This window comes from Oncorhynchus keta, chromosome 23 (genome assembly GCF_023373465.1).
Source record: "Oncorhynchus keta strain PuntledgeMale-10-30-2019 chromosome 23, Oket_V2, whole genome shotgun sequence".
Taxonomy (NCBI): Eukaryota; Metazoa; Chordata; class Actinopteri; order Salmoniformes; family Salmonidae; genus Oncorhynchus; species Oncorhynchus keta.
In genome coordinates, this window is record NC_068443.1 from 37,380,558 (window position 1) to 37,393,853 (window position 13,296).

At 41.2% G+C, this 13,296-nt stretch overlaps 1 protein-coding gene across 3 annotated transcripts in view; it reads right to left on the minus strand.

Annotated features, from left to right (window-relative positions):
* Positions 1–11,369, minus strand: part of LOC118402287 (phosphatidylinositol 3-kinase regulatory subunit gamma-like) — a 50,766-nt gene extending 39,397 nt beyond the window's left edge. The window contains exons 1-2 of one of the 3 annotated variants that reach the window (XM_035800355.2): positions 11,223–11,369; positions 2,508–3,274 (exon numbers count right to left, since the gene is read on the minus strand). In XM_035800355.2, the coding sequence (XP_035656248.1) occupies positions 2,508–2,814 (307 nt within the window). In that variant the 5' untranslated portion in view covers positions 2,815–3,274; positions 11,223–11,369. Of the gene's footprint in view, positions 1–2,507; positions 3,275–4,786; positions 4,934–10,764; positions 11,056–11,222 lie in introns of those variants that run through there. The other 2 variants (XM_035800354.2, XM_035800357.2) reach the window with 2 other exon arrangements.
* Positions 11,370–13,296: the final 1,927 nt, after the last annotated feature.

The window sequence follows — 13,296 nt, forward strand, 5'->3', positions numbered from 1 at the left end:
TCAGAAATTGCAGCCCAAGTAACAGACACATCTCAACATCAACTGTTCAGAGGAGACTGCGTGAATCAGGCCTTTGTGGTCAAATTGCTGCAAAGATACCACTACTAAAGGACACCAATAAGAAAAAGAGACTTGCTTGGGCCAAGAAACACGAGCAACGGACATTAGACCGGTGGAAATCTGTCCTTTGGTCTGATGAGTCCATATTTTAGATTTTTGGCTACAACGCTATGTCTTTGTGACAGAGTAGGTGAATGGATGATCTCCACATGTATGGTGCCCACCATGAAGCATGGAGGTGGTGTGATGGAGCTTTGCTGGTGACACTGATGTATTTACAATTCATGGCACACTTAACAAGCAGAATGCTGTGGTACGCCACCCCATCTGGTTTGAGCTTAGTGGGACAATAATTTGTTTTTCTACAGGACAATGACCCAACACACCTCCAGGCTGTGTAAGGGCTATTTGACCAAGAAGGAGAGTGATGGAGTGCTGCATCAGATGACTAGGCCTCCACAAACACCTGACCTCAACCCAATTGAGATGGTTTGGGATGAGTTGGACCGCAGAGTGAAGGAAAAGCAGCCAACAAGTGCTCAGCATGTGGGAAATCCTTCAAGACAGTTGGAAAAGCATTCCAGATGAAGCTGGATGAGAGAATACCAAGTGTGCAAAGCTGTCATCAAGGCAAAGGGTAGCTACTTAGAACAATCTCAAATATAAATATATATTTTAATTTGTTTAACACTTTTGTTGGTTACTAAATTATTCCTTGTGTGTTATTTCATAGTTTCACTATTTTTCTACAATGTAGAACATAGACATAATAAAGACAAAACCTTGAATGAGTTGGTGTCCAAACATTTGACTGGTACTGTACATATAACAAATCGATACTTGGAGTCAAAGTATCAATATAATATCGTCCAAAATTATACCCCCCCGACCCCTCACTAACGTTCACTCCAGCTTATCCTCAAGCTCTACCATTGCGTCTTTCCAGGTAAAACATTCATCATGTTCCTTTCCAGGTACCATAATAAAACACCTGCAGAATTCCAGTTAACATGTCATGCAAGACAGATGAGTTTGCAACAGGCCTGTACTCAGGCTAAATAGGCCTGCACTGGCATGCTTACCAAATGAGTGAACATGAATTACAATGAGTCACTGTACAGCCTAAGTGATGAAAACCTAATCGCCAAAACTACAGGCAATTCAAAGTTCATTATGTGTTGGGAGATGGTGCTAAGCGCATCTTTCACTAAAGGGCAGAAGGGAGCTTTGGGGAATATTACTTTTGACAGAGAAGGAATGTGTATTTTCATCCAGACACAAATCACATAATTGGCCAGATATCATTTTTCTTATTCATTTTGGCCCAATGAACCGCTGGCATTCCTAATAAAGAATGAATGCGAGGGAGTGAGAGAGAGAAAACTAGGAGTGGAGAAGAACTAGTAAATGCATAAATTGGCCTTGCCGAGGAAGGGCCAAAGCAAAGGGTATATTTGAGTTGGCCAGCACCTCAGTAAAAATACTTCATGAATTTATATTAAATCATCCATATATTTACGCAGTAATATAGTAGTTCAGAGATTAAATGGCCGGAGAGTTTTTCGCTTGGTGAAACAATGTGATATTATGTTCCCTGACAATTTGGCTTATTCATAATAAATTAAACTAGAACATTCCTCTACTCAGGAGCAGCCCGTTAGAAATGCAAACTGAGTTCCTAAATTACTTAATAACCTCTCATATGTGTATAGGGAGTTTAGTCAAATCAGTGTAATGGGTATATAAAAAGTTTGCTTAGCACCATAGAGTTAGGGTTGGTGGATATAGTTAGTTGAAAAATGTTGACCATTATTAAACATCGACATCATACTATCCAAATAAAGTCAGTAATGGGCTCTGGGTCACAACACGATTGACTGCAACTCAATCCTGTCCTTCGCAGGAGAGTTGAATGGAGGGTCAAGGCAAAACAGTCTGAAGAAAACTTGACCAAGAGAGTCAGGTCAGTAACTGGATTAGGTTCAAATGAGAATTTGTTAGTTGTGTTTGGAATGAGGGAAAGGCCTATGACAGCTCTTTAGGGTAGATTAGAAGGGTCAGTGTGCGGTCAGAGTAAAATGTGAAAGCTTTCGACAACTCCCAAAACAATAAGCTAAGAGCAGGGCAAAACAACACTTCCTTCCAAACAAATATCATTAGTAGCAAATATTAACATTTTCTAACAAATATGGGCTTTGCATTCAATGATTTATGTTCCCTTACAATCTCCAGCAGTGTTTTTTGAAAAATATTTGAGAGGAATGCATAACTCTCCATGACGTTGAAGGGCAACCTCATCGGAGTGTCAATCAACATCTCAAAAAAAAAATTTAGGACAGAAAATATCAATACAAACTAAAATGCTGGTCACATATCTCTGAAGAAACAATGAATCAATAAAACAGAATATGAAAAATCCAGTAAAATATGTTGGCTTCGGGCTTTACCTTGTTGTGGCTCAGGCCCCGGGGCTGCTGGGAGGAGTCTTTGGGAGCGAGGCTGACTGGGCGGCGGTGCCATCCTCACAGGGCCCACAAACTGGACATATGTCCCCGGGAAGTCCCCCCTCTGCTTAGTGCGTTCGTTGAAGCCCAGCAGCCAGCCCAGGAGCTCGGGACGCTCTTCATGCCACTCCTTGAAGCCCAGGGAGGCCTTGCTGACAGTCAGAATGTCCCCGGGCTGCAGGTCAATGTCCTCCTCCAAGTCCTTGGTGTAGATGTAGAGGGCACGATACTGGAAACCATCGACCGCCATTTTAAGAAACCGATAAAAGCTGCTGAAGACGCCGAGAGGATGCGAAAATTGGCACAATGCTACGGCAACCAGGAAACGATGATGATGATGATGATTTTGCTTGGAGTAGTGGTCGTTTAGGGCCAAAGAACTATCAACTGAAGCTTAGAAGCATTGCTGAAATGGCCGAGTCTATACAGCAATGTAGGTAGGGTGCTCCTGTCTTAGAGCTGGCCGGTGTTGGCGCAGTGGAGCACTTTCCTCAGCTTGATACCCCGGTTTAACCAAATGATGGAGCAGAGGGACAGCGTTGGCAACATGCTCCTTCAAGCAGCAAAAACAAGCTAGACAGCTCGAAACCTAACTGAGGCCCAGTGTTGGTCTCTTCAGTCAACCTCTCGTCTGTGGGGGTGGAGGCAAAGTAGGACAGTCCAACAGTCGTTGATTTTCTCAGGCTCCTCACATTCTGGACAGTGACAACCTGCAGTGCACAGAGAGAAAAAAATATATACAAAAAGTGGGCTTCTAGGGGAAAATACATAGATAATGTAAAAAAATAATACATACGTTAAATTTAAGACATTACAGTATGTATTCTACAGATATGCAGTAGCCTACAATAAGCAAAGCATCCCTGTGTCACCGCCGCAAAGCACAAAGCATGAAAACACAGAGCAACGCGTTTGTGCAATCCTGTTTGGGATGGAAGGATCGGATTATGCTACTGCGTCATAACTTTCCACAGACCCCCCAAATCAGATTGCATCACATTTTCGAATCTCAATTTGAAACAACTACTTTGAAATAAGTCACATCACTATACCGCAGCGCTCTCAATAAAATCGGTGATGCTCTGAAGAGGATCATATGGATAAATACGTGTGCAATAGCAAATGTTAGGAAATATGACGAGCCTTACAGTTTTAAAGCACCAAAATCGAAGAAAGCAGTTTCACTTGCAACCGTTTTTAGTTAGGGGAAAGTGGGCTATTATGACCCACTTAAGACTGTTCTGCTGCCTAAGAAATATTTTGTCAGCCTTCTTGAAAAGTTGCCTAATCGTGCCAAAACCCTTCAAACGCAACAAGATTGAAAGAAAGACCTTTCGATGCAAGACGCGCCTTGCTCTTATAATCTGATATAATCCGTTGCAGAAAAACATCTGTCCCATGCATTCATTCATACTTGCTTGCTTCATTCCAGTCAATATGGTAAATAAGGTCCTCAACGGCTATGTAGACCCACCATTACATCACGGTTTTTCAGGTCTCACCTAGGCCTAATAAATTATTCAAGACTAGTTAAGTGTCAAAATCTTACATTTGATCAGTTAATTCAGAGCCACAGTAGGAAAATCCCATTTTAAAACATGAAGACCCAGATGACTCTATCCACAGTCAAAGACAAATGGTCAATTACCTTTGTTTATGCGTACTGTAGCTTCAGCAAGAGTGAAGCAAAAATATTTTTTAAAGCGACCAAGTCAAAAACGGCAACTGTACCTCAGAGAGACATTCGGCTTTCAGTCTGAGGCGAGATTAAATCTCCTTTTTCCCCCCTGGATGAATTGATGACAAAAAGAAAATCCAAAGACAGGAGGGGGTGTAATGGAGGGGTTGGGCTTGTGACTCAGGAAATAAGAGCTCAGCAGCCCCCAGAGTTTTTGGGGCATCTCTCGAAAACGTCCAAATAAACTACTCTTTTTGAAGCCCGGTTTAGAGCAGTAAAGTATGTTTTGAGTGGATATGATAGGTTGCGGCTAAAACCTAAATAACAGGAAAAATTCAAACTGTACACCGCTCTCTTCATATCCGGGGGTATGCGCACTTCAACCTTCAGACAAACTCTCCATTTGATATGAAAGCAAAACATTCTCGTAATAGTCCTAATGTCACCGCTATAAAACATTAAATAGTTATCATGATTACAGGACGTACCGTTGGGCAACACTACTCACCCCACTTTTGGGCAGAGAGAAACTGGAGAGACTTACCAAGGCTCTCTGTCTGACATCCCCAGTGTCAAAAAAAAGAAGAGTCACCAGGGTAGACAAGTGGCACTGGCATACCCAACCACAGCCGGCAATCCCCCTCCCCTTGCGTCTCCCCCCTGCCCCAAAAAAATTCCATTCCTCTGCCATTTTGTTTGTTTATATTCACAATCTTGTAGAAGACAACTGCAATCATCCCGCACTCCGAGGTGGTCCACGTCAGCATTTTATTCCACAGCAAAAAAAAAAAAAAAAGGTGCTGCAACTAATACCAGTTGAATGGAGAATCATCTCTGTTACAATCCTACACATGGAGTGCAGCCCACATTTCAAGGCAGCAGCTGGTCGTCACTGGATCCATCCCTTTTATTCAGTCAAGAGATGACACACTTTGCTATCAGGAGAGCCCAAACGGCTGAGGGAGACCACAGAAAATAATGAACAAATAAAAAAAGGCAATAAACTCACTGTTGCTAGAGAGAGGGGAACTAAGCCTGGCCTCTCATTGGCTGCTGTTTGGCCATGTGCTCGAAGTCACCAGAGAAGCTCAGGCAAATCAAGGAAATGTTCTAATATTAGAAAATGTATCTAGGCAGTGATCAAGCTCCTGACCCAAACAACTCCACCTTTTTTACACTGCACTTTTTTTTTGCAGTGTCATTTGATGAAAATATATGCAGTATGATCAAATATATATTAATGAAAAATGTATTATACAGACAATTATTGTCTGGTTCTGCAATATAATTTCCAGTAAAGGACCACCAAAATTAACAGGCAGGTTATTCTGGGGAAGTAGATAAAGGGCTTCATTCCCAAAATCCAGAAGTATCCCTTCGAACTTACAAATTTGTAACATATTGTACAAATTGGAATTCGTAACGTTTCATAACTATTAGTGTTTAATTAGAATTAGTGTTGATACCAAAATTATTCCACGGCAACAAAAAAAAGGAGTATTAGCCAAAGTCACAGAATGGCACTTGAGCCGGACAGATATTTTGAGTTCAATATCATTGCATTGGACATTTTTTAATGCAATCAGCTTTATAAATCAGCAATATTTTGCATTATGTTAGCATATTATCACAAACAAGGTACTTGGGTCGTGAATTGATGCTGGCTTCAGCTGTAAGCTAGCAAGGAAAGTTAGCCTACAAAAGCTGAAAGCTACTGGACTTGCATAGTAGTGCTCTAGTCTGCACTGGACATTGTTTTGGGAGCCGTCTCAACATTGCTACATGCCGTGTTGCATTGTTCAAGTGTGTTAACTTCTGTGCAGCATAAGTGGTGATGCAGCCCACACTCCCAGTGAGTTCAATGGTTCCTCAAGGCGGGCTAAAGCTAGCAATGGTTAAGTGGAGCAGGCACATTGAGTGCTCTCACGCTATAAGGGGACATCGGCTACGCTGACAGAGAGACTTGATCCTCTCTCAAATCAGTAGATGGCATGATACACATGACACTTTAAAAAAAAATCTAGTACTGAACCGTTTTACATGTTCTAGTATCGAAAAAGTACAGAAGTTTTGGTATACCGTGCAACACCAATAAGAATTGCAAAATGTTTGCAGGATGTAACATATACGAAATGGATGTGCACAATTTTCGGGGACCCATTTTGGCTTGGGCACTACTTTCAAAACTACTGGCTTAAATGAAACAAAAGCTCTGGAACGTCAGAGGAGCTGCAAGCCAATATATTTTGGTACATATTCATTGCTACTTCTGAGCAATTTTGAAACAGTTTTCCCAAAATAAGAAAACAGTAAAACATAATACCACCGTAAAGTATGGATGGGCGTTTGAAATAATTCACTATTCGAATATCAGTTTTTTGTTGTTGATTTATTTGCTTGTAAATGTATATTTGTAAAAATATATTTTTAACTTTGCTACAGCAAAGACTAGTTAACTAGTAGCAGCCACAATGTCATTTATAATCCCATATAACAGTGCCTGTCTTGACTGGAGTAGCCTAGAGATGCTATCTATATCTAACTAGGTTAATCGAGGATGGTCAGCGCCTTACCTAACCTTAAAAATGCAATATGCTGAAATCGCTCTGCCATTTCTTGATTGCTATAATTGGAATAGTTCACCTACTTCCAGTTTGCGACAATGCAAGCAGTCATTGCGTAGATAATCATTGAACCATCTAAACTGCTGTATAATATATTTTCCATAACCAAAAATATAGGATTTTCAACTGATGTACAAAACCAAAAGTAAGACAAAAACTAAATTTAAGAACGGGGAGCATAGAAATAGCACACATAGAACATATTTACCGCTTAGACTTTGAATGAGAATGACAAATCTATAACTCACATGTCCATGTGCATTTGGTCAGCTTGTCCAAAAAGTTACATATTGTAGCTTTAACCCTTAGTTTAACAATTTCAAATATCAACTTCAAATGGGGTCGAGACGTATCCCAGCAACATTCAGATTAAACAGCCTACCTTCAGTGGCGCTCTTCCTTTTTAGGAGAAAAGGAAGAGAGCTTGTAACGTGCCCTCTGCTTTTGGTCGTGCGCCTCGCTGTTTACAGTCCCCGGTGAAACACAAAGCAGATGCCTATACTTAGTGCCAGTCTTTCTTCCAGATGAAGTTCTTGACAAAGTCGACAGACACCACATACCAATTTTGTTGGTGACAACTTTTGTCGCTTTCTAATAGCTGTCTAGCAGCTAGCTACAGCACGTGCGAGCTTGCTCTGAAATGGTTTCCATCCGGAATATAAACAAAGTCGACACTTCATCTTAACTCCTCCTCCAAATGTACTTGATTGGTTGAACAGTGCAGAAGAGAACCTCCTGACAATTGTTTTCTCTCGTCATGACCAGAATGTGGGGCATCCCGCTCAGGCGTTTCTTTTATGCCTGCTACGTTAGTCTAGTTGGTTGCGTGTAATAGCCTAGTCTTTTTAATTTATCTACCTTTTAATTCCATTTTGCATTAGTGAACTCTCACTTTACTGCTACACATGGAACCGGTTTGACTGTAGTGCCGCTTTGGTTGGCCAACAAAAACAACAAGCTACACGTGTAAAGGCTAACAGGCTTCATGAGGCGCACGTCAGAAAAACGTATATTCAAAGGTAACATTTTTTAAAATTAATTATGAATTTTAAGTGTCATGGTGTAGTATCCTTATATGTAACAATGTCACATGGATATTTTAATTCAATTTAGAAAAAGGCCCCTTTTCACTGTTCAAAATTCGGATATTCTAATAATCGTGCCTATCCCATATGTAAAGTGGTCCTGAACTGATCAAATACGGGTTGCTTTGGCTCCAGCTGACGGTTTACAGTTCCCGTTAGTACTCAGCTTAACCTCAATTCTACCTCCCAGTCCCCACTCAGGCTGCTGTACAGGACCGTTACTGGGGGTGAAAATAGAGACAATACCCTGATCTATCACAGGGCCATGACATAATATTAAGCTATGACGTATTAAAGATGTTATTGACAAACATCAATAACAAATGGGTGCAACATCTTGCATAATATTTTATAATTGCATTTCATAAAGCAAAATCTCTTTGTAGCTATGTGTTTATTCCCTTAATGTGTTTTTACTGTAAAACAATACAGACAAGGGGAAACTACAAATAGGCCTACTTAACATTAACATGCTTCATATTTCATAAAATAAAAATACACATCTCAGTGGTGTGATGTTTTAATTTCTGATCTGGAGTGTGACCATTCATTTCATACACAGTGTACAAAACATTAGGAACACTTCCTTCTTTAACCCGTCTCCTCCCCTTTACCTACACTGATTGAAGAGAATTTAACAGGTGACATCAATTTTAATTATTTTTTTTTACCTTTATATAACCAGGCAAGTCAGTTAAGAACATATTCTTATTTTCAATGACGGCCTGGGAACAGTGGGTTAACTGCCTGTTCAGGGGCAGAACGACAGATTTGTACCTTGTCAGCTCGGGGGTTTGAACTCGCAACCTTCCGGTTACTAGTCCAACGCTCTAACCACTAGGCTACGCTGCCGCAATAGGGGATCATAGCTTCCACCTGGTCAGTCTATTTCATGGAAAGAGTTGGTGGTCCTAACGTTCTGTACACTCAAGTGTAGATGGAAATGCACTAATACTGCAATACAGTCAAACACATTAATCTTTGCATGGGGATGACGACGACAGACAGGCAAACTGCAGTAATACTTTCCTAAAAATTACACATCAAAGCCTGAACCAACTATCAGTGCAGGAGACAAGTTCTGTTTGTTCATCATTGATTTATTATTGATTTTCATAATGGACATTCACCCAATTCTTTGAGTGAAAATGATCATTTCTGGAGACAGCCATTTCAGTGTAAGTATTTTAAAATGTCAGCCAATGCAACTAATATTTAAATGCACAACTGAGCCCCAAAATGTAGCTAGTATGTAGGCCTAAACTAGAATTGACATACATTAACCTTGTGGCCATCTGTCCGCCGGTGGACACCATATGCTAGTTGTGAATGTCAACAGTCTACAACATGATATAGCCTAGTAATATCGCTTAAGCATATCTGAAATCTAATCCATGTTATATTGTAGCAACATAAGGAACAGCACTAGGCCTATATGTTGCATAAGACGATTGCAGAAAACCGGCCTCTATAGCTAAATGCAGCAACAAAAGATCTGCACATTGTAAGATAGGCCTACATAGAGCAGCGGTGCTTGCTAAGAGACAGTTGCCCTTAGGTGCACATCAGGGATCAGCTTACCTGACCCAGATCTGTAACTGTTTGTAGGTAAAATGCTAAATTGGCATGAGCAGCAGCATTTTGGGTGCTTTTTTTAATACCCTGGTTGAGAAAGGGCTTGGCCCTATCAGGGCACATATATAATGTATAACAAAAAAGGGGGGAATATTTGCATAACTGGAATGCCATCAACTTGCTGTAATGGAGGAAGCTGACGATTGTTTTGACCAGTTTTTCCAGTCAAAATGAAAAAGCGACTTGGGGCTTCAGGGACTTTTCGATAATGAGTGTAAGTAGCTCCATTAAGCTGAATAAACACGGACATGCCATAACACCTCAAGGGGTTCCTATATTTTCTTTAAAAACGAGATAGACGTTAGAGAATGTCCTAACTGGAACTATTCAAAATATGTTGTAGGCTAGTTATTTCTTTATTTGTAAGTGTAATAGTTACCCATTGTTACTGTACATTAGTAACCTTTACCTTGCCCCAAGTACAGTGTAGCAATGAGTTAATACAAAACTTACATTACTGTATTTTAGCAACTATCAATTATACAGTAATACGGTCACTTTAATGTAAAGTTTGACAGACATTTGTCCAAAACTGAATAGGCATTGTTGCCAGACATGGCTGATCCTGCAAATTCTGGAATGAATCCAAGAGAAATCTGGCGATGATTTGGCATAGAGACCTAAAAACAACACAAATGTGCAAAACAAACTACACTTTTAAGATAACAAAAAAACACCAACTATGTGAATTAACAAATAATAGAACGGTCCAAAATATAGGGTGCTGTCAGCTAGAGTAGATATTTTTTCTCGCAACAACGTAGCAAGTAAAACTAGCACATTAAACACTTCAGCTTCCAGCGAAAGCTGTCGTGTTAGAGAAATTCGCAGCTGTAGCCATGTTTTGATACTGCATTAAAAAAATGTAGCCAACAAAATAATGCAACATTCATGCACCATATGGGAACTCTGGAAAATATGGTTACAGTAGCTCGACTTGCTAGATTGAGATGTCAATAGAGGCACACTAGATGCCAATAGAGATGTCAATAGGCTATAATTGTAACATTTAGCGTGCTATAAAATACAGAAAACGACTTGTTGCAGTGGTCTTTGACAAGTTTATAAACATGTGCAAGTTCGTACTGCGTTGTGTGCGTAGTGCACTTCACGCTCTTCCACCATTTTCCTGTTCAGTGGCCAGCACTGGAAATGTGCAAGAACTTGGAAAAACTCACCCGCAGATATTTCTTCCAAATCTCGCTGTTGCGGCACTTTAACTGTTCAACACGTCGAAATGTCGACAGCTAATTTCCTTATCTTTCACCGTTTCTCTCCCTCAATGCTTTAAAGTCTTCCACTTGCCCGGTTCACTCCCAATCCGCTTTCTTTCTTTCTCCCTTTCTTTCTTTTGCCGCACATAACTCTCAGCTCCCTACACAGCCATTTCCAGCACAGCACCGCGCATGAAACAGGAGAATGCGTGGGAACTAATATGAACAGCTCGAAAATAAACGAACCCAGACGGAAAAGCACGAATCCCTGCAGGACAAGACGCATATGCTCATTATACATATTTCGAGATTCCTAAAATCACGCCCCTTCGATACAGACCACGATTTTTTTCGTAGCAGGTTAGGAGAATTAGCTCAATGTTAGGAAAAAGGGTTAGTATTAGCAAAAATGCCCTCCTTACCTGTTACAAAGTCACTTGTATCTTGCTGGCGTTTTTTAGGGAGTCCCAAATAGTTCACCTCTCCTGAATTGAAGAATTTCAGTTATCCTAAAAATGCATCTTGACAGTACAGCCTGATCATGCTTGTTCACAACTGCGTTTTATAATAATTGTAAAATACACTGTGTACAAAACATTAGGAACACCTTTTTCTATGACAGACTGACCAGGTGAAAGCTATGATCCGTTATTGATGTCACCTGTTAAATCCCCTTCAATCAGTTTAGATGATGGGGAGACAGGTTATTTTTAAGCCTTGGTACATGAATTGTCCCATGTTGTTGGAGATCGGAAGTGTCCGGTGCGAGAGAGGCAGGTTGAGGTGGCCAGAGTAGTGCAGAAGCTGAGGAGGATGAGGAGTAGTAATGCAGAAGCTGAGACAGTGAAGAAAGCAGAGGAGGAGGGATTCTGAGAACACTGAGGTCAACGAGTGATACGTGTATAATGTATGCTTCAGTAAGGTTGCTTCTTAGCAATGGTGTCCTGTAATCTCAGAGCATTGACATGGTGCAGGAGCAGATGGGATCAAAGTAGTGTAACAGGTTAGTGGGTTTTTAATGAGTGTAAGGTTGGTTGGGTGTTATTTAAAAAAAATGGTATCACAGTATAATGGATTTATACTATAGTCCAGTTGGGAATGGTAATGCTTGCATTAAATAACACCCTTCCAACTAACTTCCAATATGGATGCCAACTGCCGTTAAACCCCACAGAAGAAGAAATGGAATGTGTACTGTATGTGTGCCATTGAGGGTGAATGGGCAAGACAAAAGAGCCTTTGAATAGGATATGGTAGTAGGTGCCAGGTGCACCGTTGTGTGTGTCAAGAACTGCAACGCTGCTGGCTTTTTCATGCTCAACAGTTTCCCGTCTGTATCAAGCATTTCACTACACCCGCAATAACATCTGCTAAACATGTATACGAGACCATTAAAACTAGATTTTGAACAGTCCACCCACTAATGTACATCCAGTCAACTTGACACAACTGTGGAAAGCATTGGCGTCACCATGGGCCAGCATCCCTGTGGAATGCTTTCGACCATAGCCGCGGGAAGTCGGGGGGTGCTGCAGCACCGCCTGAAAAATCTGAATGAATGAAAATGTAGTTTTATTACTAAAGTAGTGCACTGGGCCTTTACTAGTCCTAGATCACACACACACGGGATGAAATTCGCAGCGCCCCCACCCCAGACATCTTCCAGCAGTTAACTCAATATTAGGAAGGTGTTCCTAATGTTTTGTACACTGTTTTAGAAAGGGCCAATAACTAGGCTACTCTAAAATGAGCAGTTTTGTCATACAACACAATGCCACAGATGTTTTGAGGGAGTGTGCAATTGGCATGTTGACTGCAGGGATGTCCACCAGAACTGTTGCCAGAGAACTGGTTAATTTCTCTACCATAAGCCACCACCGTCATTTTAGAAAATTTAGCAGTACAGTACATCCAACCAGCCTCACAACCGCAGACCACGTGTAACCACACCAGCCCAGAACCTCTACATCAGGCTTAGTCAACAGCTGATAAAACTGGGTTTGTACAACCAAAGAATTTCTGCACAAACATGCTCAGGGAAGCTCATCTGCATGTTTGTCATCCTCACCAGGGTCTTGACCGGACTGCATTTTGGCGTCATAAGACTTCAGTGGGAAAACGCGCACCTTCTATGGCTAGTGGCACTCTGGAGAAATATGCTCTTCACGGATGAATCCCAGTTTTAACTGTAGCGGGTAGAAGGCAGACATAGCGTGGGCAAGCGGTTTGCTGATGTCAACGTTGTGAACAGAGTGCCCACTGGTAGAGGTGGGGTTATGGTATGGGCAGGCATGAGCTATGGACAACAAACAATTGCATTTTATCAATGGCAATTTGAATGCAGAGATCCTGAGGCCCATTGTCGTGCCATTCATCCGCCGCCGTCACCTCATGTTTCAGCATGGGAATGCACGGCCCCATATCGCAATGATCTGTACACAATTCCTGGAAGCTGTAAATGTCCCAGTTCTTCCACGGCCTGCATACTCCCCAGAC